The sequence below is a fragment of the Eptatretus burgeri genome, chromosome 2 (assembly GCF_056783735.1).
Source record: "Eptatretus burgeri isolate ZD-2024b chromosome 2, Ebu_testis_v1, whole genome shotgun sequence".
In the NCBI taxonomy this organism is placed as follows: Eukaryota; Metazoa; Chordata; class Myxini; order Myxiniformes; family Myxinidae; genus Eptatretus; species Eptatretus burgeri.
The window spans coordinates 94774436-94799491 of NC_140962.1; the positions used below are offsets into that span (position 1 = coordinate 94774436).

The 25056-nt window shown below is 44.2% G+C and overlaps 2 protein-coding genes across 5 annotated transcripts in view; one reads left to right on the top strand and one right to left on the bottom strand.

Moving 5' to 3' along the window:
• LOC147032595 (uncharacterized) overlaps positions 1–25056 on the top strand; it is a 102100-nt gene that overhangs the window by 24721 nt on the left and 52323 nt on the right. For both annotated transcript variants that reach the window (XM_085870334.1, XM_085870335.1), the window contains exon 2: positions 20954–21081. In XM_085870334.1, coding sequence (XP_085726460.1) covers positions 20954–21081 — 128 coding nt within the window. The remainder of the gene's footprint in view (positions 1–20953; positions 21082–25056) is intronic.
• LOC147032596 (uncharacterized) overlaps positions 17290–25056 on the bottom strand; it is a 35033-nt gene continuing 27266 nt past the window's right edge. For 2 of the 3 annotated variants that reach the window (XR_015055240.1, XM_085870350.1), the window contains one exon: positions 19186–20226. Coding sequence is in view for 2 of the 3 variants with exons in the window: in XM_085870350.1 (XP_085726476.1) it covers positions 20208–20226 (19 nt within the window). In the remaining variant the exon portion in view is untranslated. Of the gene's footprint in view, positions 18508–19185; positions 20227–25056 lie in introns of those variants that run through there. The other variant, XM_085870349.1, reaches the window with a different exon arrangement.

A 25056-nucleotide genomic window follows, 5' to 3' on the forward strand; every position in this document is an offset into this window, starting at 1 on the left:
CCTTTCCTTGTTAAAAGTATTTATATCAAAGTCTGAACCTCCCCCAACCCTTCACCTTTAGTCATGTGATATGTCATCATCATCAACCTGATTTCAGTCCATAGCATGATATAGCCTTCGCTGAACTCTTTTTGAGGGTGACAATACTCGTCATGCCTGCCAAGTGCAGGTTGACTAGAGAGTTTGCGCAGGAATATGTTATTTGGTCAGGGTGCCGATGATATCGTCTACTCTTCACAAAATATACCATGGGATATTTAACATCCACCAACTCGAGAGTTCATAGAACACCTTTACCACGCGCTGTCTTCGGACAATGATGGTGTATGAGTGGAAAATTTAATTGGTCACTCGACGACCTGTGAACCCATTGTGACAGTGGTTGATGAAAAAAATCATTTCAACAAAATACAAAAGATAGCTCCAGCGAACTATACCGCTGAGGTTGGTTGTATTGATCAAATTCTCCCGAAGAGTACTTCACTGAATTGGGAATCGATTTTTTAATAATTTTTTTCTTTGTCCAATTTGAACGAAACTTGATACTGCACACCGCAGGGGGATGGTGAGTAAGGTGGGCCGAAAATTTTTGCGCTATCGTGAACCGTTTTGGCTGTATTTTGGGAACATACATACATACAAGATGAGAATTTTAGAAATATATAGAAGAAGATATATAAGATTCACATGTAAAATTGTGTAATATTTTGAAAAAGTAATGCTAAACTGAAGGATTTTGAAAAAGTCGATTTATGTTCTCCACTGTTCAGATATATATATATATGTATATGTTGTTCGTCTTTCGGCTGCTCCCGTTAGGGGTCGCCACAGCGGATCATCCTTTATGATCCGCATACTGATTTGGCATAGATTTTACACCGGATGCCCTTCCTGACGCAACCCTGGTCGCCTCTTACGACACAAGGATAAGGATTAGGTTTCGCCAGGATTCTGGGCTGCCCTACACCCTCTCATAGCGCGGCCCGGCACAGAGCGCCCATCCTCAAGCGATCCTCCAACCCAAGCCTCCAAGTAGCCGGATTGCAGGCGCACGCCACTACGTCCGGTATATATATATATATATATATATATATATATATATATATATATATATATATATATATATATATATATATATATATATATATATATATATATATATATATATATATATATATATATATATATCTTCTTCTTTCGGCTGGTCCCGTTCGGGGTCGCCACAGCGGATCATCCGTATGATCCGCATAGTGATTTGGCACATGTTTTACGCCGGATGCCCTTCCTGACGCAACCCTGGTCGCCTCTTACGACACAGGGATATGGTACACCTATTTTAACCGGGGTATACACCGGCCCAGTACACTGGTACTCATTTCGCCGACCTCGGAAGGATGACAGACTGAGTGAACCCCCTGGTGTATTAAGTCAGTGGCCCAACGGGGATTGAACTCAGGACCTTTTGGATCCCAAACCGCTGCCCTAACCACTGCGCCAACACCAGGCTCATATATATATATATATATATATATATATATATATATATATATATATATATATATATATATATATATATATATATAAAATTCAATTTAAATAAAAAAAATTTTCATTTTTTTTTTTTTTTTCATTTTTTCATAAAAAAAAAACATTTTTTCATGAGTTTACTGCCGTTGATGTCTTGTACAACACCTGATTTAACATGTTACATTGGTTCTTCGTGGTTGTTGTTTGTGGCCTTTATAACGTCCTTAAAAACAGTAAGTTTCTTGTTTGGAATGATTTTTCAATTTTGTTTGACTACCAGATAGACAGGGTAAAACTAGAACTGCACTAGGTAGAGCGCATACCTCCACCAGGCTGAACAGTTTACCTTTTGTTTACCGGATCCAGATCTTCACCAAAATCTAATCAATTCGTCCTTGTTACACAACCAACCTGTCGAACAAGTTTCGTCCGAATATATCCATAACTTTTTGAGATATCCTGCTCACAGACAAACAAACAGACAGACAGACGGACAGACAGGAGTGACAAATACCATCCATCCACCTTGGGTGGTGGGAGGTAAAACTTATCTCACTCCTCTCTGCGCATGCTAAACTACAGGTTTAAGCTAAAGTACTGCTGAACTACAGGTTCGTTCTCAGATTCATGTACAAAATATAACACTCAAATTGAAATGAAGTTGTTACTCGATCACAAACTAACATTTGTCCACAGACAGACGGACGGACAGATAGACAAAAGTGAACCAATTGCTTAGCCCCGTTTTTGCTTTCCATGTATGCGAAACAACAGGGTAACCGTTTATCGCCGGGTTCAGATGCTCAAATCCCACAAGTCATTTGGTAGAACATGGGAGCACTCGTGACAAGTCGTAAATGCTTCATGGGGAGAGTCAATCCTGAGCAGGTTACCACTCCATCACTGGATGCCAACATATTCTCCTGATGAGCAGCACAGACAGGAACCAAGGACAACTTAATGACAGCAATGCAACAAGGCTTTACACATTCAACCATCAAATACTGCTGTTATTTCTTTAATGGATACACATTCTTCCCACCTTCTTGATAGAAAAGATCTGCGAAACACCATGATGAGAATTTACAGCTCGGTCGAGATCCGAACCCAGGCTAGACAGCTGAAAGGTGGATGCACATATCTCGAAGCTATCATGCCAGCCACCACATTCACTGAACCACCAAACCTCTCCTATTTAAAATGGATTATGCAATATATTACGCGTTCTATTTTTTGGTTTCAAAAGTTAAATTTTATAGGTCGCCCCCCCCACCCCCCTCCCCACCACAAGCATATATTTTGCCATCACTGCCATGAACTATTCTCTTCACAATCATCAGCAGAGTTGACAGTGTTAGGACCAGGGCCAGAGATGGAGGGTAAATAAGATGACAGTTGAGATGGTTTTAACTTTTAAGGCAGGGGGTTTTTCAGTCAGAGAGTGGTTAATGCATGAAATGGTCTCCCTGGCAAGGTAGTGGCAATGGTGGGGGGTGGATACGTTTAAATGGGAATCAGATAGGAACCTGGATCCATTCTAGATCGAGCGGTGTGGGCTATTTGGCAGGACTTGTCGGTAACTTGTATGTGGATGGGTGATGGATACTGCGGTTTGTGCAGCGCAAGCATGATGGGCCAAATGGCATCCTCCTGCGCCAAAGCTCCTTGGGTATCCCTGTGTATCTACATAGGTTTGGGTGGGGGACTTGAGGACCTCATGATTCTCATGAACAAAGGTCCTCCATAGATCAAATCACCGATACACCTACCTGTTGTCTGTCACAAGCAAATTTGGGGAAATACTTGAATGGGGTCTTCAAGCGTGCTCTTCAAATACAAAAGACATCCTAAAGTGAGCTCATTCTGAGACGTCATTGAACCTCATCACCATCACCATCCTCGGGATTTTTTTAGTTCTCCGTTTCCTGCTTCAGTCGGGTCAGCAAAGTATTCATTTCCCTTATTTCAGCATGCATGGTTCGATTTTCGTGGCATTTACGTGGGATGAGACTCATAGCTTGAGGTGAGGCTTCCCATTTTCATCGAGCCACCTGACTATCTGGTTTTTCCCCCTCCCCCCTCTTTAAATGTTTATTACTTGCTAGTCCTCCAGTCGTGTACGTCATATCTTACTGCGCACTAAAACAATTCCTGCACCTGCACAGGAGCAGGTGTCGAAACCATCATCATACCAGAAGCACTCAACTACTTTGGGGGTTGGGGAGGGAGAGGGTCATCCATTTACAACATATGCAAATATGTTTGACAATTTAACTCCCCTACCCCCCCCCCTGCCATTTTGAATAGTGCATACATGCCCCTTCTCTTCTCTTTCAAGACCTTCCCTTTTTTTGTCTCCCACCTCTTCCAAATTCTAATACCATAAAAATGAGAAAAATATAATATTTAGGAGAAAAGGAAGGATATGATGAGAGTGAGAGGGAAGGGAAAGACCACTCAACACTTACGCTGTGTTTTCCATTTGTATTACACACACTTTATAGGAATTACCCAAAGGAAGCAAGAAGAGGCCATTTGGCCATGGAGGGATGGAATCCCCTAAAAAATAAAAAAAAACAAGGTAGGAAGGAATAAGGAATGGGCAAAGTAGGGATGACACCACAATAAAACACCACAATCCATTTATGGATTGTCATCACGACATATTTTGGCATGGGTGGCAATAGTAATGATTGTATGAAGATTTTGATGTTCGAGGGAGTTGGAGATTTGTGGTGTCGGTTGGTATAATTGTGTATTAAAATTTTTGTGGGATTGAGACGGAAAACCGTCATCATATTGTCGTGTCCACGCTGATTAAGACCGATGCTGGACGGATGGACCAAATTGCCTTTTACTCCCTTGGACATGTCAATTAAAGGGCGGCTTTGCACACGCGGGAATCACACGAAGCATACAAGGCTCTTTACTCTTTTAAAACCAACAGGTTTATTTCTCAAGCCAAATAATAGGGGATGGTAATAGGGGGGGAGCATGACGACGGGTTGAGGTGGGGAAGAAAGGGGAAATACAGAATCGATAGATAAATAATTATATGCAATGACAATAAAAACTATGGCACCACACACCAGACTTGTTCACAGATGGGGAAAGGGAACGAGAACAGGGTGGGCCTTAGCTCTGCTGGTGGACGAGAATGGAGCAGGTCCACGGGCAGGAGAGATGGCCAGGCGATGGGGCAGGCAACACGGGCAGGGCAAAGGAGGCACACGAGCAAGAATCGGGGACGACGAAGCAGGAACAGAGCAAAGGCAGGAACATGAGAAGGCAGGCAGGCAGACACCACGGACAGAAGCAGGACCATGGTAAAAAAAAACAAAAAAAAAAACAGGTTCCTCCTCGAGGACGTACACTAACTGCTTTTTTCTCTTGAATCTTCTTTTCACCTCTCTCATTTTCCCTCAGGGAAGACGAACTCCACACCTTCAAAGGCATTCATAACTCTGCCCCTTGGGAGAGGATCCAAGGCTCCAGCCCCTCGGGAGGCGTCGAAAAGCTCCTCCCCTAGCTCTCTGGAGTCTGGACCGCACTGTCCCTTTTAAAACCAACATGTCTCTTTGCTTCGGCCTCATCTCGGCACCGCATTCAGTGGGACATTACAAGAGGTTATATGTACGATTGTCTTAACCTTAATCCCTAACAAATTATTACAACGCACAATCCCCCGCATGGTGCACATTCAAACAAGACAATCCTTAAACTAACGTTTCTCTACTTAATTTAATTGAGATGGGCTAACTACTCGTACACGGACCATACTACTCCATACATTTATATCTGTTCTCAGGTAATATCTACCCCCTCCACCTTTCCTCCCCCCCCAGAAGATATTTGCTGTGGGACTGAGATAGAAAAATGTCATAATATGTTGTGATGGCTATCCTTAAAAGGATCGTGGTGTTGAATTGTGGTGTTATTACCTCCACCACCGAAGGTGAAGTAGGTTATGTTTTCACCCCTTTCTGTCTGTCTGTTTGTGTGCAGGATATCTCAAAAAGTTGTGGATGGATTCGGACGAAACTTGGTGGACATGTTGCGTGTGTGACAAGGAAGAATTGATTCAATTTTGGCAAAGATCCGAATCCGAATCCGGATTTGATGATTTTTAAAGTAATTCTGCACCGTTGAGAAATAGGGCTACAGTGCTCGACCAATATATAACACGATATCTCAAAAAGTTGTGGACGGATTCAGATAAAACTTGGTGGACACATTGTATGTGTGTGGCAAGGACGAATTGATTTGATTTGGTGAAGATCTGAATCCGAATCTGGATCCGAGAATTATTTAATTTTCAAAGTGATTCTTCACCGTTGAGAGATTGGGCCAAAAACGATACATAACATGATATTTCAAAAATGTATTGGACCCGATATATTCACGTGGGTCAAGCATTACGTGGCGGAGGTATGCGCTCGACCGAGTGCCCTTCTAGTTCCTACTTTGTCCATTCCTTCCAACCTTGTTACCCTCACTGGAAGAGGGTATTGCATTTGGGTCCGTTTGTTTGTTTGTTTGTCTATCTGTCTGTCTGTCTGACTGTTTGTTACTTACGAAATCTAAAGATTTCGTAAGTATATTGATGACTTCCGTTTCTGTTTGTTTGCTTGTTTGTATGTTTGTTTGTTTGTTTGTTTGTAGGCACTATAACTCGAGAACGGAAGAAGCTACCAATGTCAAATTACACCACGTGATTCAGGAGGGTGGTGGCTCGTGCTGATTAGATTTTGGTCAAAATGGGTCAAAGATCAAGGTCACAGTGAGGTCAAACATCCAAAACATTCGATTTTTGATGGTTTGGTACAGAATCGTCGTAGAAACTTCTGGTTTGTGTCGCTACCTTCTCGAGAGACAGCTTTTATTAGACAAGGTCAGAGGTCAAGTTGACTATTTCGTAAGTACCAGTCTATGACTGCTTGTTTGTTTGTTTGTTTGTTTGTTTGTCTGTTTGTTTGTTTGTCTGTCTGTTTGTCTATCTCTTTGTTTGTCCACATAGAACTTTCATGTTTTTCTCTGCAACCGCTTGTCGGATTGAGACTAAATTTTCAACATTGGTTTGACTACTCATGTGGAATGTTTTAATGATAATTATGACATCAAAGATCAAGTGGTGTGGCAGCCATATTGGAAAAACTTTGGACCTCTGTATCTCTGAAACCAAGGAAAAAAAATGAAACTTGGCACATAGCAAGTACTCCTCTTGGGGAATGAGTGTTTTTTTTATGTCACAGGGGTCTGTTATGACGTCATAATTGCAAATGCAGAATGCTACATCCGATCAGTATGAAAATTTTTGAGGATCATCAAGGGATAAAATGGTCAACAAAATTTTTTTGATGATGTCATCGGTCACTTGTTTTGGCAGCCATATTGCTTAAAAAAAAAAAACCTTCAAAAATCTTCTGCTCCGAAATGGCTGAACAGATCAAGGCGAAACTTTACGCATATGACCGCCTCTCCATAAGGAACAAAAGGTTCACACATTTGATGTCATAGGTCACATGGTTTGGCAGCTATATTGGATTTAAGAAATTATTAAATAATGTTTTCTCTGGAACCGCTTAATCAATCGATTTGAAACATTACAATTGAGATCTTGTCGTAATGTGGAATGCTTGTTTTAAATTTCAACTTGATGGGACACATGGTCTGGCAGCTAGAATTATTAAAAAAATTTGATCTGGGTTTTATTTTTTTGAATAAGGCTCACTTGGCTGTTCCTGGATGGGTTTGAGAGTAGAGGAGTAGCAGTTGAAATGTGAATCCTATCCAGATTCATCCTGATGACTTCATCTTTGCTTTTTGCTTGTCCAATTCCTATTTTCCAATCCAATTCCTATTTGGTCTTCCATTTGATTTGAATCTAATTTATTTTAATCCCATTCTGAATTCAATTGAATAATCATTAAAAAATACGTCATGGGTCAGGGTCAGGTGTCCGATCAAAGTGGGGTTTGCATCAAAGCGGGATGTCTTGGTACCCGGTCATCACTGCCAGCAGTTATAAAGTGGCAGTTCTAATTATATCTCTTATTAATGACGTAACACACCAGTACACAAACGCCACACAAAACAAGTCCTGGCGAGAGTCTACAATCTCTGATTGCTCTTTTTCTTGATTGGTTATTTTTCCCCACGTTTTTTTTCATTTTTCTTTTTAATGTTTTTTCTCACTTGTTTAACTCTAGTTTTTTTCCAGATTTTCATGCCAATGATCTCATCATCTCGTAATTTTTTTGGAGGTGCATTTACAATGGTAACTCCCCACCCCACACATCTACAAGTCTCTTCCCTTATTCCCTTAATATCCCATCCAATATTCCCATCCCTTTTGTCCCCACTCAGACATTCTGCTACCTGTTGTCCTTCACTTTTGGAGTCTTCTATTTATTTTGTCCACCAACATGACAGAATTTTTCTTTAACCTCTCTCTGCTTTCTCTGCTCCTTTATTTCTGATAGAAAATTATACTTCACATGGCATGTGAAGTCTAATACGTATTTTCCCGTAAACTAACAAGGACTCCCCACAGTATGTTGGCTCTTATTCTTCCAGAAATTTTGAATTACATTCACCAAAGACAACTTCATGGAATTATAGATACATCATTTCATTTGATCTTTTATCTTATTGTAGTATCTATGGCCATATTGGAGGCATGCCCATGTAATTTTCACTGTGCATATCTATCTAGGTACATTACTAAAAAGTGCTAGATGTTAACTAATTTTGACTAATTTCATAAAAGCCAGAAATATTTGTGAAGTCAGTGAAGTGAACTTTAAATTGAATGTGTGAGCACGTCTCCTCTGATGATTTTGTGTGTATCAAATGGTAGTTAGAGTATGATAATAAAATTGAGTGCAATTGAAAAAAAACCACCTCCTGACAGGTGCATTGATTTGATTTAATTAAATTTGATGTTCCATACTCCACAGAGCATTGGTGCTGCAAAAGCAGTTTCTTGGCATGGGTTATACTAGGTGGTTTGCCATTGCATTCCCGGCGTTGTTTGTCCATGCTCTATCCTTTTCAATGCCAAGCATCAAACAAGGAAGCAGCACGTACCATTTTAAAGTCTTTGGTATGACTCGGACACAAGGTTTAAACAAACGACCTCTCAGATTCACAGCGGAAGAATTAATTACATGGCAGCTACGTACATGTGAACTTGTATTTGGTTGTCTGTCTGCACACTTAAGTAGTAATAAGGAAATACTATATATAAATTATGTATACTTTTTTAATGGAGAGCAGCCAGAGGAATTAACTTGGCCTAGTATACAAATGAATGAGTAAGTACACAACTTCTGTAACATCAATTTTTCGCACTGATTTTAAGTTTGTTTTTATGGAATAAACTTAGCAGACAGAAAGATATCAAGATAATTTAAAGGGAAAGTTTTGGTGTCTTGTGTGATGTTGGCCTGCCTTTTCGGTCTCAAAATTGTGGCACTGACAGAGAGACAACAGAGGTTGCAGGTGTGCCAGAACAACTGGGTCAGGAGGATTTCCAGAGTGAAGATGTCCATTGTCCATTGGGACCATACTCTGTACAGAGCGTTGGTGCTGCCAAAGCAGTCTCCTTGGCTATTGGGCACAATCCTGGACAGGTCGCCACTCTGACGCAGGATACTTGAATGACTCGGTCATCCCAGCAAGCTGGTACTCATTTTGCCGACCTCGGAAGGATGGCAGGCTGAGTCAACCCCCTGGTGAATTAATTCAGCGGGCAACGAGGCTTGAACTCAGGACCCTCGGATCCCAAGCCGCCACCCTAACCACTGAGCCAACACCAGGCTACAGAGTGAAGATGGTGAAAAGAAGAAGGATGTTATGACCTGAGGAAGAAGATTGGTGTGCAGATGAGCTTAACAGGGAGATTGGTGGAAGCCAGTTAAAGTTGGCTGGACACTTGGTGTCGGTGGCTCACGCTCTTTCGATGCCCTTGCCTGCGACAAAATTGCAAATTCTGTGCTCAGAAAGAGGACAGGGAACAATTGGCAGACACTGTCCAAAAGGTCCTCATCCACGCAGCACAAGTGGTGAAGCCAACCTCGCCACTAACCGCGGAGGATAAATTCAGTACTTTGGATTGCAGCACGGCTCAGCGGGAGGACTCCGTGCTGAGACTGGTGCACAGTTGGCTAAGGGAAGGAAAGAGACCAAGCGGGGAGGAAGTCGCTCCTCTCGGGGCACAGACAAACTCTTACTGGGCTCAAAGGAAGGCTTTGAAATTGAAAGACATCTTGTATCATAAATGGGTGGGCATTCCCCCTGAAAGATCTTCTTGGCTGGTGATAGTCCCCACCAAATTTAAGACCACAATTTTACAACTGGTGTACGATACGTGTTCCGGTCGACATTTGGTAGAACCAAGACAACCTCTCGGGCCCGCCGGTGGTTCTGGTGGGTGAACTTAAGGCGTGACGTTCAGGACTGGTGCTGAGCATGTGATGCTTGTATCACCAAAAAAGGACCAGCATAGAAGATCAGGGCCCCCTTGCATCTCTCTCAGGTGGGGGCCTCCCTTGAGCGGGTTGTGATAGACATATTAGGCCTGTTACCTCACACCCACCAGGGGAATAAATACATCCTCATAGTCATGGACTATTTCAGTAAATGGGTGGAGGCTTGTGCACTCCCAAATCAGGAAGCAAGGGTTATAGGACAGGCTCTTGAAGAAGAATTTGTATGTCGGCACTGGATTCCAGAAAAGCCACTTGCTCAGAGGTGTGCAGTCTCTTGTCAATTTGATAAACCAGGACAACAGTCCTAAGACCTAAATCTGATGAGATGGTGAAAAGGTCCAAGAGGACCTTATTGCAACAACTGGCCTTACTTACCACCTCCCATCAGGACAACTGGAACGAACATCTCCCATATCGCTTGATGGTCTACAGGAATGAATGGTGTGTGAAAGGGCAGGAAGAATATTGGTGCAAAGCCCGTGTGAATGATGTGTGAATTATGGTGTGAAGGTGTGAATGAGTTTGAAGCTAATCTCTGCTGTGGGAGATTCCAGATTATCCCGAGGAGTAGATGCAGGGATGCAGCTGTTTCGGAATGGGATGCATTTCCAGTTTTGGTGCTGAAAGTGGTAAAGTTTGATATCCAGAGGATGTAAAAGTGCATTGATGGGCTGGGGGTGTGGCTCATGGTGAGAAGGTTTCAGAGGGAGAGGCATCCTTGCACTGGCTCTGATCTGGAGAACTCTGAGAGTACAGCGTATCTTAAAGAGATTATGATCGCCAGTCACCCCATAACTTCCTGCGAGATTTTATGCCCAGTGTCATGGTACCAAATGCAAAAGCCCAAGTGCGAGCACGTACCATGCCAGCAGTTATGCAACAGACCTTAGTCAATCAGTTATGCAACAGACCTTAGTCAATACCATGCCAGCAGTTATGCAACAGACCTTAGTCAATACCATGCCAGCAGTTATGCAACAGAGCGGAACCAATGTTGTGTAACCGATACCAAACTTGGATAAATCCATGCTATGTGAATATATATATATATATATATATATATATATATATATATATATATATATATATATATATATATATATATTGTTGTGAGGGTAGGTCGAGGAATTTAATTGGAAAGTTAGGATTGTATAGAGTTGCTTGGTACACGGATGTGTCAGAGACATCTCGATGTAAATTAAGTATGGAAACTGTGAGCTTAAGTGTGACTTGTCACCACACGGGGGAGGGGGGGGTGCAGTGTGAATTAGATCGGGATTAAGGCCAAATTACCACAGTATGTGATTGCCTCCTGTGACTTTCTCCTACGTTTTTGCATTTACAAGCCAGCCATGAAGGAGTTGCGTTTTTATAACAACAACTATTACAACAAGCAAGAAAAATGTACCAAGCAGGCAGAGGCCCCGTCTTCCCGGGTTTCGTGCCAGCAAGCCATGCCCAGAGGTAGAAGAAGGGTGAGCTTCACAGTAGTAGTCGTGAGAGGAACAGGGCTGGAACGGAGGATCCTGCTTTGCTCTCCTCTCCTCAGCACAACAAAATGGCTGCGTGATTCTCATGTGCTGTGAATTGGCTTGCGTGGTGGACCAAGACGCTGGCCATTGACTCTTGGCTGATCATGAGAGACTGACCTTGAAGCCTCATGTATATCACCAAAGTGGCCGCGCCATTCTGTAGAGTGCCGTGGATTGGCAAGCGCAATCGACGAGGAAGCTGTACGGCGGTCCGTGAGCCTTGGGGTAGAATATCTCCTCACAAATGTTTCACGCTGCGAGAGACCATTTTGCGTGCGTCTACCCATGCAGGACAAAGCACCTCGATTGCAAAGTTCCATCAAGAACATCTCTTGGCCAAGCTAAGTGCCAGAATAAAGAGAGGATTTGCTTTTCTTTTCTTTTGTTCCCCCCTTGTCTGTATTTAGGTCTGTGTGTAGAGGTGCCTCAACCTTAGACCTTACTTACTTCACGTATTATGATTATATTCTGACATACCCTTGTAAATAATTTAGATTTTCATTAAATCTGCATTTATTTTAAGTTGCTGTGTCTGTTTATTTGTCGTGGGGTTCGAGTATAACCCCTTGTGCTGTGCATCAATCCATCTGTGCCTCCGTCGCTCCGCCAGTGCCTTGCCCTGCCACCTTCTCCATGTGCGATAATCTCTGAGGATCACGTATCTGCCTCCGAAGGAAAACCGCTCGGTGATCCAGGCCGCCTAGTTGGTGTTAACCGCCCGTCCACCACAAAAGGGTCGGGGGATTAATGCAACTGCCAGACCCGCTATGATATATATATATATATATATATATATATATATATATATATATATATATATATATATATATATATATATATATATATATTGTTGCAGTTCTGCAAAACTGCATGCCTCTAAGGAAATGACACCCAACATACATGATCCCCAGGCAGTTATCTCGTTAGTCTTCATGCAGTCAGACCTTCCCCTCTTGTCTAATGGGTTAACAAGACGAAGTGCATTGTGTGGGTCTTATAGCTACATAGGTTTAATTATATCTCTACCTTCCATTCAATCCTGATTTTCACTCCAACCCTTTCCTTTTATCCATGATACAAATTAAAGCAGGCACCGCACTTAAGTAGTCACCCGATGAGAGACTCTCCACCAACACTGTACAGGACGCGCATGGCACACCCTTTCATTCAAATCTGCATGCAGATTTACAACAGTGTCTCACCTTGCTCTACCTTTGCTCACCAGAAGCACCACCTCGACCACCAACATCTCCCGCACACAGGAAAAATCACCCTGCGCCTCCACGCACCTACGCATCGATGCAATTTGCTACCAAACGAGCGTGCTGCATGGCCCAGGCCACCCGGACCGCGTGGCACGGGGACGGACCAAGCATGTTAACAGCACCAAACACAACTTGCCAGGGGTGCCCTAAACGGGCATGCGGGACCAACATGACCCTCATCCAGTCGCCAGAACATGGCCCGGGAGTTGGGTGCAGAGCTCGGCCATGTCACGCCGGATGTGCGAATGAGCCCGCTTCCAGCCCCAGGAGCCTGGCAGAGCACGGCCGGGATCCAATGGAAGGGCACGATTCAGATGACGGAGCGTCGCTTCGGGTCATCGTCCCACTCTTCGCCCAGGGTTTATAAAAAAACGGATCATGAAGCCGTCCTCCCTCTCTCCTCCCTCTCGTCTGCCTGCCTCACACTGTCTCCACCTTTTTGCCTCGCCCACGTCTTCGCATCTCTGCTCCACCCTCTCTTCACTACACCTCATTGTCTGCCTGTCACCGCACCTGCACTCAGGGTTAGTATTCGACAGACATTCTTCTGGACCAGTGCGGAGCACGCATTTCCACGAGCCCCGGCAAAGTGATCAAGCAAGAGATAACGTGCCGACTCTTAAGGTGGGATCGCTCAAGCGGAGCGTCCCCCAAAGCGTACTGGGTTGCGCGGTCGCGGCTGACCGTGCCAGGTATTGAGAGGCCGTTAATTCTTATCGACTCCCTTTCCTTCTGGCTAACTAATCTTCATTGTGTGTGTGTGTGTGTGTGTGTGTGTGTGTGTGTGTGTGTGTGTGTGTGTGTGTGTGTGTGTGTGTGTGTGTGTGTGTGAGATGGCACCTGCCGTAGCTGAAATTAAGATTGTGGAAGATATAACAGGATAAGTATGCTCTCTGTCTGCTTTTGTAAATTGCTTGCCTTTTGTTGCATCCCACAAATTCCTTGCTATCTCTGCTGTACAAAAAAATAAACCCCAATCACTGTACCACATACCTTTCCTCGCTAATTGTAAATAAATGCTTTGTATTGAAATGTTCCCAGCTCGTTTTTGTCTTTTCCTTCATTGGTCCAGCATGGTCCGTATCCTAGCTTAGCTGGTACGTACTTGGCAGTTACACTTGGCTGCATTTGATCTGGTTTGAACAAGGCATAGCGAGGGCGTGTGCCCTGGTAATTAGATCACGTGACCATTTTAGGTAACCGATTTCCATTAGAAGGAGGACCCTACATCACGTGGTTGAGTTATTGGCGTTCACGGTCGATAAGCGACCCGCCGTGTCACGGAGTTATCCGTGTGCGACGGCCGGCGATTCCACAGTCTGGTGGGAACCCGAGGTAGCTCCCCCCCTCCCCCCAACCCCCTCTCGTGGTCTTCTCACCCTGACCCTGGGTCCGCAAATATATATATATATATATGTACTAGTTGGGTCCACAATCAAGATCGAGTTATATAGACTTTAGTACATGTCTATACAATAGCATTTCCAACTGATGTCAGCTGGTGTATGGCACGATCCCTACTTGACACATAGCTAGTTCGATGTTGGATTCTTATGAGTACGTTGAAATAAAACCGTACTTCAAAGCATCTCAAAATTCAAAGCCGATCTACGTCTGTTTTGTACTCAAACTAAACTTCACAAAAACAATAGCTTAAAAAAATAATCTATTTATTAAAAATAAAACATTTATTAATTAGTTTTCTGAATATTCTCTTCATAAAAGGTCTGTTGAAAATTTGATGACAAAAACTCAAATGGGAAATCAAGAAACATGGAAGTGATTACAAATCCCGGTCCTCGTGCGTTGCACGGTGGATGGACTTGTAAGACCTAGTTGACTTCCTTTGACTGATATTTTGACCCAATTATTGATTAGACTTCTCAATATTCTCATAATAAAGGTTTGTTGACAATTTGAGAATAATAAAAACTCAAATAGTAAAACAGTTATGGCCTGCACAGACACAGACACACAGACACACAGACACACAGACACACAGACACACAGACACACAGACACACAGACACACAGACACACAGACACACAGACACACAGACACACAGACACACAGACACACAGAAACACACACACACACACACACACACACACACACACACACACACACACACACACACACACACACCTCGAGATTGCAAAAACCCTGTCTCTTGCTGCTTGGTGGATTGGCTAATAAATAATGGGGATGGGGGCACTGAGAGTGGAAATGTAATCACAATGCAGAGATAGCCAGATTGCCTGCTTAACTAGTCGGTAACAGTTTCTCAGTTATTTTAACATTAACTTAACCCGAGAACTTAACTTAACCCAGACTCATTTGGGAACAGAATATGAATAGAGGAATGACCGTGTGCATATGTGTGGTGCATGCGACCTTTCTTGGAGCACTGAGAGGCGCAATGCAAGCTCGGCCTTGGACCCCACTCCTGGTCTGGTCTCACCCTTTGCTGTGCGTTGTTGCGCCGATGACTGTGCGCTCACTCACTGGTAGTCTTGGCTATGTGGCTTAATCTCCATGGTGTGTGGTTGTTGGCTGGTCGTTCTGGGCTGTGAGAATCCCAGGCTGAGAGTGTCTGGATGGGTGACCACACTCTGGATCTCAGCAGAGAGAGACAGAGAGATAGAGATAGAGATAGAGATAGAGATAGAGATAGAGATAGAGATAGAGATAGAGATAGAGATAGAGATAGAGACAGAGACAGAGACACAGAGACAGAGAGACAGAGAGACAGAGAGACAGAGAGACAGAGAGACAGAGAGACAGAGAGACAGAGACAGAGACAGAGAGAGCGAGAGAGCGCATGAAGCACTTTCATCCCACCTTATATAGGCATCACGCTTGCCCCCTCCTATGCAGGTCTTGCGCATGCATTCTCGGTGTCCCATCTGTGCGAGGTACACATGGAACAGCCATGGTTGTTAAAACCCCATGTTTGAGGGTCTGTTGTAACACCTGTGGAACAGCCATTTGAGGAGTGTGATGGTGGTATGAAAGTACAGTGGGGGTGATTTAAGATAAAACATGGATGAAAGACAGGAAAAGATACACGGATAAAGGGTAATAGGGAATCTAACAGACATATGATCCTGGTCGATGCTAGTTAGGTTTTACAAACACTTATGCTGACACTAATTAGGATATAACTATTAAATAATTTACCCTGTATCCCCTCAGCCATTGCATAACAATACTAGCAGGGGTACCCAGCATTGCCGGGCAAAGTCAGGTCCTTCTTCCCACCCCACCCCTCGAGGGACAAATTCATCAACATGGCTGAAACAATGATGCTCTCGATGTTTATCCTCATCGTCATATCATGAATCTGGGGTGTGTTCAGTTACCAAGCAGCTAGCTAGTGCTCGCCAAGTGGCTTAAGCATTCAAGCAAGCACTCCATGAGAAACCGTTGATAAAAAACGGCTGGCTTGGCAAGCGCTAGCGAGCTGCTTAGTAACTGAACACACCCATGGACATATCAGCATGCAGTGCATACAAAACACCGACAAAAGGACATTTTATTTTTAAAAATTAAATATTAATAATATTAGAGAGCTGCAGCGAACGTGGAAGCCAAAACATGCATTACCTCGTTTGAGCTGAAATCAAAATGTTGCTTTTTTTTCCTCAAAACGGTATCTTCATTTCATGATGGAAGATGCATTGTTCAGTCTTCAAATGTCCATGAGGCCTCAAAAACAATCTGAGCTACGTGAGAGAAAAAGATGGTGGCGATTTCTGGACGGCTGGAGGGCTTGGCCTGTAGAATGGGCAGCGCTTACGACTTAGGCCTAAGTCACATTTGCTCTATGGCTAGGATACGACAGCTGTACCCCCCCCCCCCTGAATTGACAGAAAGGTGCGGTGGCTGCAGAGTTTCAGAGGTGGCCTCAGCGTGGCCCTACGTCGTATGGCTATATTTTACAGGCCGTAGGGGTCGCCGTGGAATTATAACGCGGAGTTATAACTTTTTTCATTTCTACGTTGGCTGTAGCAATTCGACAAGCCGAAAAAAAAGAACTGGTGAAAAAAAAAAAAGAACCCACTCGTTACCGTCCGTTTGGCCGCACGTTCGCCTTAGGGCCCCCCTGCGGTCACCTTGCGAACACCTTGAGGCTACCTTGCATCTGCCTTGAAAATTCTATGGCCGCCGCAGGGACGCCCTAAGGTCACCGTACGACATCACATCAAAGACCGTACGGCACCCCCCACATTTTCAGTCTCCACAATTTATAAATACCCCGTGCGGCTCCCCGAAAAATAAAAACATATGTGACTGCTACATTGTGTGACCGTGGAAATACTGCGGCCGCCCTATAATTGCTCGTGGCCGTAGATTTTGTAGACCCTACGGCTGCCGTGCCAAATGTGACTTAGGCCTCACAGACACAGACAGAGACAAATGCAGCTTTGTATATTAGATATATAGATATAGATATCATAAAAGCCTGGTGTGTTGGCGCAGTGGTTAGGGCAGCGGCTTGGGATCCAAAAGGTCCTGAGTTCAAGCCCCGTTGGGCCACTGAATTAATACACCAGGGGGTTGACTCAGCCTGTCATCCTTCCGAGGTCGGCGAAATGAGTACCAGTATACTGGGCCGGTGTATACCCCGGTTAAAATAGGTGTACCATATCCCTGTGTCGTAAGAGGCGACCAGGGTTGCGTCAGGAAGGGCATCCGGCGTAAAACCTGTGCCAAATCACGATGCGGATCACACGGATGATCCGCTGTGGCGACCCCGAACGGGAGCAGCCGAAAGAAGAAGAAGAAGATATAGATATCATAAAAGTTATAACAAGATAATAGGTACATATAAGATTTGGAAAGTATTTCCTTGTTAATTATACATAGTTACGACTGTCATGTCCGAGTATCTGTCAATACAGAATTCCTCAGAGACGAGACCTTTCATCCCGAGGGATGGTCAAAGTGGTCTTCTGGCAATGTGTTCAATAATACTTTACTTACCTTTCCCCAAAGTCACCCAAATGAGCTGAAATGCCGGCACATCACACACAGAAAGCAAATGGCTGAAAGGAGCCTTCTTACCTTTTAAAAGATTTATTTTTATATTGAAAAGCGCAGGGAAGAGAGTTGACAAGACGCTATAATAAACGGAACAAACCAAGCGAGTCAAAAGACACAAAGAGGAGAATGAGAATATGCAAACTTATATACAATGAGGGGAAATAAACCTCAAATCTTAAAGCACTACATGTCACAGATCACACTTTTACAACACAACACAATAATGCAGGTGGGACTTCCCTTTTCTCTGATGCACAAGGTAGATGCAGAACTCAATGGTATCCACTTCAGAGACCAGGAGGGAGATGAGAGCCATTAACGAGCAGGGCCAGCGATGGGTAGACCAATCAACTTGGCCACATGGTCCCCTTTTGTTCCGTTTTCCTCCAGGCCCTCCAAAAACACAAGATAATCCCAGTTTGGGTCGATCCCACACGAGGCTTCTCCTCCAAGCGAGGTCTCTATTCTCCTTTCCACATGAGCCTCTCGTGCGTGATGCTGTCCTGGTGGACATGCACGAGCCTCTGGTGTTGACTCTCTTGTGGACTCTCCTGTGGCCTCTCCAGTGTCAACTTCTGTGCACACCTTCCCCCTATTCCTCCTGAGCGGAGTCTTCCTCAACGATGCCGCCCACAGGGCAGCCCCTATAAAAAAAATAAGTGTCCATCAATTCTTCTGGGCTCTACAGCTCACTGTGCCTCCATGGCTGAAATACACTGGCCAAAGAGATCATAATCGGCCGATGTGGCTCTGCGATGGGAAGGCCTCACCAAGCCCCACCTATAAGAGGTTTTTTACATATACATAATTAATTAATCTGTCTACCCTGTCGAAAAGTTACATCCACTGCCTCCCCAGTGTCACGTGTAACAAACGACTTACTCTGATAGATCCTTGTAACATGGCAATCTAACACCCTCAAAGCAAACGGACCATCCTACACTTACCACAATCTAGCTTTGGATCCTTCCATCCTTTTCCACATATCAATACCTTGAAAAAGGATTGCCTTTTTCGACTGTAGTGAGCATCTCTTTCGCCTAACTTTTTGAATACTCCAGCAGGTCATCGAGACTCCTGGATTCTGTGCGACCGAACACAACCAATATCCATACGACATCACATTCCTTCATCGAAAATAACATCTACATCTCTATCATTATACAATATACAGGGTGTTCCAAGAAGACCCGGCAAACTTTGGTTGTTAATGTATTTAGAACCAAAATGATACAACGATACCCTTTGGTTTATATGATACAGAAATCATAAAGTTTTGTGCACACCATCAATACACTTCATTGTGAACTCCATTCGTCGTGCGCAGGACATGAAGGTGGTACAAGAGTTCTTGCCATGTTCGGCTCAGCATGTTTGCGTCCACCAGTGCGCATGCAGATGTGATCCGAGAACGAAGATCCTGCAGGTTTGCTATCTCGGTGTTGCAGACAAGATTTTTGACAAACCCCCACAGAAAAAAAAAACAACATCAAGGGGGGGGGGTTATGTCTGGTGATCATGGGAACCAGGCAGTTGGTGCGTCTCGGCCAGTCCAGACACCTGGAAATTTTTCATTCAGGGCGGCTCGAACAACTGAAGCCCAATGAGGGTGAGCGCCGTCCTGTTGAACAATGATATCAGGTTACAGGTCTTCAATCTGCGGGAAGGCGAATCCTTCCACCAAGTTCATGTGAATTGTTGAGGTCACTATTCTCTGCAAAGAAAAACGGACCCACCAAGCGGTCATGGAGAAGGCCACAGCACGCATTGACCTTTTGACGATCACGTACGTGTTCAATGAGCATGTGGAGGTTTTCAGAGCCCCAGATCCTCACATTGTGCCGGTTCACCTTCCCCGACACATGAAAGCTGGCTTCGTCTGTGACCATGACCTTTTTTCAGGTAATATTCGTCATCCTCTCTGTGACTGAGCATTTTCAAGGCAAACACCTTGTGTTTGGGTCCATCGTTGGTTTGAGTTCCTGCAGAATCTGCACCTTGTAGGCATAAAGCTTCAGCCTTTTATGCAAAATCCTGTATGCAGTGGTGGTTGGTAGTCCCAGTTCTCTGGATGTACATCAAATTAATTCTCTGGGGACTTTGTTGAAATGATTCACACACTCGTTCAACATCTGCTGCACTCGTGCTTGGTCGACCAGTACTTTTTCTGTTTCTGACAACTTCCGGTCTCCTCAAACCTCCTGAACCACTCTCTGATGCTAGTCCGCAATGGCGGATTCCTTCCACACCTTGTAGGGAAATTACACTGAACTTGCGTGTCGGATCTCGTCTCGATGAACCATCTGACGCACTGAGCTTTCTCCTCCGGAGTCGCCATTTTCTTTTACATGAAACAACCATACCTGAAAATCAAGAAAAGTTCATGAGTTTCTGTATCACAGATAACAAAGGGTATCGTGGCTCATTTGTGGTACTAAATAATATATTAACAACTTGTCTAGATCTTTTTGGAACACGCTGTACATTATATTATTTACATTGTTTTCAGGTTATTAAAGGTGCATTTACATGCCACACAATGCAGGACGTGTATACTATGAGACGTGAGTGTAGTTTTTTTCATGAATTACAAGGACATTAGTAGACAAGACATGTGAATTGAACCTTGGTTCCCAGTGGATGATTTGTGGGATTTTTTTCAGAAGGGAAACCTCAAGCAGTAAATCTCCAGGATACATTTATGGTTCAATTATGGAAGGCTTGAGGTGTCGTATGGCATACATACGCTCGTCCCTTCTAATGAGACACAATATATTGGTTTATCTGATTTCTGGACCTTTAATCAGTTTCATTTTCACAATATGTAACCAGGGTCAACTGGCGTTACCATCAACATCTGAATGATGGAAAAAAAAAAAACAGGATCACCTTTCGGTACTAGATTGAATGCCAGTATTTAGTCACAATTCCATCAGACCCGCCCGAGTATTACTACCCTTGGACTGGACACCTGTGCATTGGCGAGCATACTGCGGAATGAGTTTACCTGTCCTATTTGGAACACCTGCTCTTACAGACTACGCTGATTGAGGGTTTTAACGTGTTGCATTTCTCCCTGTCCCTCTCCAGGTGCTGCAGGACAGCGTGAAGGCACGACGTGAGGTGCAGCTGCATTGGCGAGCTTCCAACTGTCCCCACGTGGTGGCGCTGCACTCCGTGTACGAGTGCGTGGATCGTCTGCTCGTCGTGCTCGAGTGGTACGTTCCTCCGTTTCACTTCTTCATGATGCCGATGTGACTCGCTCTTGAAGCCGATCTTCTCTGTTACGCACATCTCAGGTAGGATAGCTCACACGGAGTAAGCAGAATTAGGTCAGGGGTGGTGCACTTGCCTTTTAGCTCCTCTGAGCTGTCGAGCATGGGTTCGAATCTCGACGCACCCGTATAAAATTGTCACCCATGTGTTTCCCGTGCCTGGTGATAAAGCAATGCACTGACCCTCGGAAGAGCGTTCATTCAGAGTACCCGTCTGCAAAGCATTGGATGTTGCAAGTCAGTCGTGATCAATATCCCTTGGTGTCTTTCGAGAAGAGTAGGCAAACGATCGCCGGCACCTGAACAAATTACAAATTCCTGCTCTAATCGACAGGGGGGCACTGCATCAGGGCTTATTTATTCATGTGCAATCACAGGCTGCGTCATTTTATGGGAGCCTGGCTGTGCCACTTATGCAGTGCCCCCTGTTACCGGTCAGCTGGTACTCATTTTGCCGACCTCAGAAGGATGACAGGCTGAGTGTTCATTCAACTGCACAACAGGGGCTTGAACTCAACACCCTGAGATCTTCAGCCAACCACCTTAACCGTTAACCCAACACCAAGCTGAGCATCAGAGCTGCAGCCGCGCGACCACCAATGATGCAAACCAGCACCCACGTACTGCACACAAATGACTAAATGAGTGTTGTGTCTAATTGTTGGTATTTTTCGCGATGTCGTTTGCAAAGGATCTCCAAGCATATTTTGTTTTGAACAAAAGGGTTTTGGAATTGTGCCACAACATCAATGCACCCTGTCTTGCATGCAATGGATGAAACAAGAAAAACTATGGGTAGTGGATCTTCTGTAAATGGCCGTCTCAGGATGCCCTCTTTTCCCTACAAGTGAGCTTCTAACTGTATATCTCCCCTCCATTTCACCTGCACTCATTTCCACACTTACTCTCTTCATCCAGCTCTTACTATGTCTGCTTAAATGTCCTTTGTCTACACAGCACCCTTTGTTCCCTCTATACTGTCTCCATGTCTAGAATAGGCTGGTGGGACATCTTGAAATAAAATACCTGTGGGATATCCATTGGGCTGTCAAGCCGGGGTTCGAATCTCGTCCCAGCTATAAACTGCCGCCCTCATGTTTCACATGTAAGGGAGACGTGTGTGCAGTCTATCTGATGGATGTTAGGCTGGATGAACCATCTGCTAGTGGATCGTCGTTGGATTTTGAAGATCCAATCATGGTGCCTTTCACGAAGAGCAGGCGAGTTATCGCCCGACACCCGAGAACAAATTGTACAATTCCTGTCTCAACTGCGGGGATCAAGTGGTCTGGTCTTCTTGGATATCACTTGAAACCAGATTATCACGCTTGCTATCTCAGAGTGTGGTTGTTGTTCAGTTCAGCAGCAACTATACTATAATAAAATCCACGTTCCAAGGTGATCACATGTCATGTGAACGACCATATTTGGCGATGCAGGACACCCATCAATGTTCTCTTGGCTGACTGTTCGTTGCTTGCCAAATTATCCATCCCTGGTCTGCCAGTACCCCCTCTATTCCATTGTTACACATTAACCTTTCATGCCTCTGTCCTTGAGCTATTTGAGGAGCCTCGATCTCCATCCGAAAAACAAATCTGATTTGAGTGCAATGTAAGTTGATTGGATTTAATCGCCTGATCTTGTGTCCGAGTTTGCTTCGATGTTTCATATCGATGCCATCGATTTATCTTAATAAGTACATACATTCAGGATAATTTGATGCCTGGTGTGTTGGCGCAGTGGTTAGGGCAGCGGCTTGGGATCCAAAAGGTCCTGAGTTCAAGCCCCGTTGGGCCACTGAATTAATACACTAGGGGGTTGACTCAGCCTGTCATCCTTCCTAGGTCGGCGAAGTGAGTACCAGTGTACTGGGCCGGTGTATACCCCGGTTAAAATAGGTGTACCATATCCCTGTGTCGGAAGAGGCGACCAGGGTTGCGTCAGGAAGGGCATCCGGCGTAAAACATGTGCCAAATCACAATGCGGATCATACGGATGATCCGCTGTGGCGACCCCGAAAGGGAGCAGCCGAAAGAAGAATAAGAAGAAGACATTCAGGATAATTTGATTTTTTTTTTTTAACCTCTGCTACCGAAGGTGGACCGAGGTTGTGTTTTCACCCCTGTCTGTATGTCTGTTGGGTCGCCGAAATAGGTGACCCTTATTGTCAGTAATTGGGTTGCCGAAATAGGTGACCCTTATTGTCAGTAATTCTGTCTGTTTGTTTGGAAGTTTGTTCGTTTGTCATCAGCATAATTGGCAGTAAACTTGGGCGGATTTTGACCAAACTCGGGTGGTAGGTACATCTTATGACCTCGTGCTTCGGAAATTGTGATTGTTGCTAGGGACGCTTTGGTTCCCTAGCAACAACCAAAAAACCTTCAAAAATCGGTACCGTTCACGCGAAATCTATTCCGAAAGCCATTATCCCACGTAGGGTTATGAAATTTGGCACGAATGATCTACAGGTGATGCTCTATCAAATGTATTCTGTTTTTTGTGATGTATGGAATACTTCACCGATTTCACTTAGGTCAGGGGTCAAAGGTCAATTTGTGCAAAAATCGATAATATGCGAGAGCTGGAGGTGCCTTCGCGCCAAATGCTACTCCTCCTCGGGTTATGGTCGGATGGTCAGAAAATTCACACCAATCGTCTGGAATACATTGTGCACAAACGATCGAGCTGGATTTTCGATTTCGATCTTTGTTCACACACAGGACCCCCCTCGAACTTTGGGGACTTCCGATTTCAAACCGCATTTTCGGTACTTTTAATTCAAATGGATACCGAGTAGTTATCAGTAGATGGAGCTGGATGAGATTTGATATGCGTAATCTTAAGGTGATTCCCTATCCGCTGTATGACATCCATTTTGCTCTATATCTTATAGTTTCCATGCTCGGCGACCCATCGCCGCCTACTGGCTTGTCTGTCTGTTTGTCTGTCTATGAGCAGAATATCTCAAAAAGCTATGGACAGAGTCGGACGAAATTTGGTGGACAGGTTGGGTGGGTGACAAGGACAAATTGATTCAGTTTTGGTGAAGATCCGAATCAAGATCTGGATAGGATAATTATTTGATTTCTAACTGATTCTTCACCATTGAGAGATAGGGCGAAAAACGATGTTGCATGATGTCTCAAAAAGTTGTGAACGGATTCGGATGAAACTTGGTGGACATGCTGGATGTGTGAGAATGCCTAATTCTTACAATTTTGGTGAAGATCCGGATCCGGATCCAGATATGAGAATTTTTTTTAAGTGATTCTTCACCATTGAGAGAAGGGGCCAAAAACTATGCATCGCATGATATCTCAAAAGGTTGTAGACGAGTTATGACACCAGAGAGTTGGTGTCAAAGCCACCCAATGCTCGCCTGTTTATACATTTATCGTTTTTAAAAGACTAGTCTAATAATATTTTTTATAAAGCATTGCAGTGAAGTCTAAAAGCATTATCTATAGTCTATAAAGTGAAGTCTATAGTCTATATAGTGAAGTCTATAAAGCATTATCCCTCAGACCGGCAAGCAGCAGCTTCTTCGCTCACTGCAGATCTGGATAAAATCACAAACTGGTCCAACACGTGGAACATGTCTTTCAATCCAGACAAATCTCACACTCTCACTATGTCTCTTCGAAAGGACCGTTTACAAAACCCCCCCATCCACTTTCTCAACAATCCTCTGGAAGAAGTCTTTTCTTTCAAGCTTCTGGGTCTCACTATCTGCCATGACCTTTCCTGGGAAAGTCACATTTCCAACCTTGCCTCAAAAGCCAGTCGCCGACTGGGAATCCTCCGTCGTGCAAAGTCCTTCCTCGGCCCTCTTGAGCTCCTGACCACTTACAAAGCTTTTGTCCGTAGCCTGATGGAGTACTGCTCTCCCCTCTGGGCTGGTGCTCCTGCCTCCCA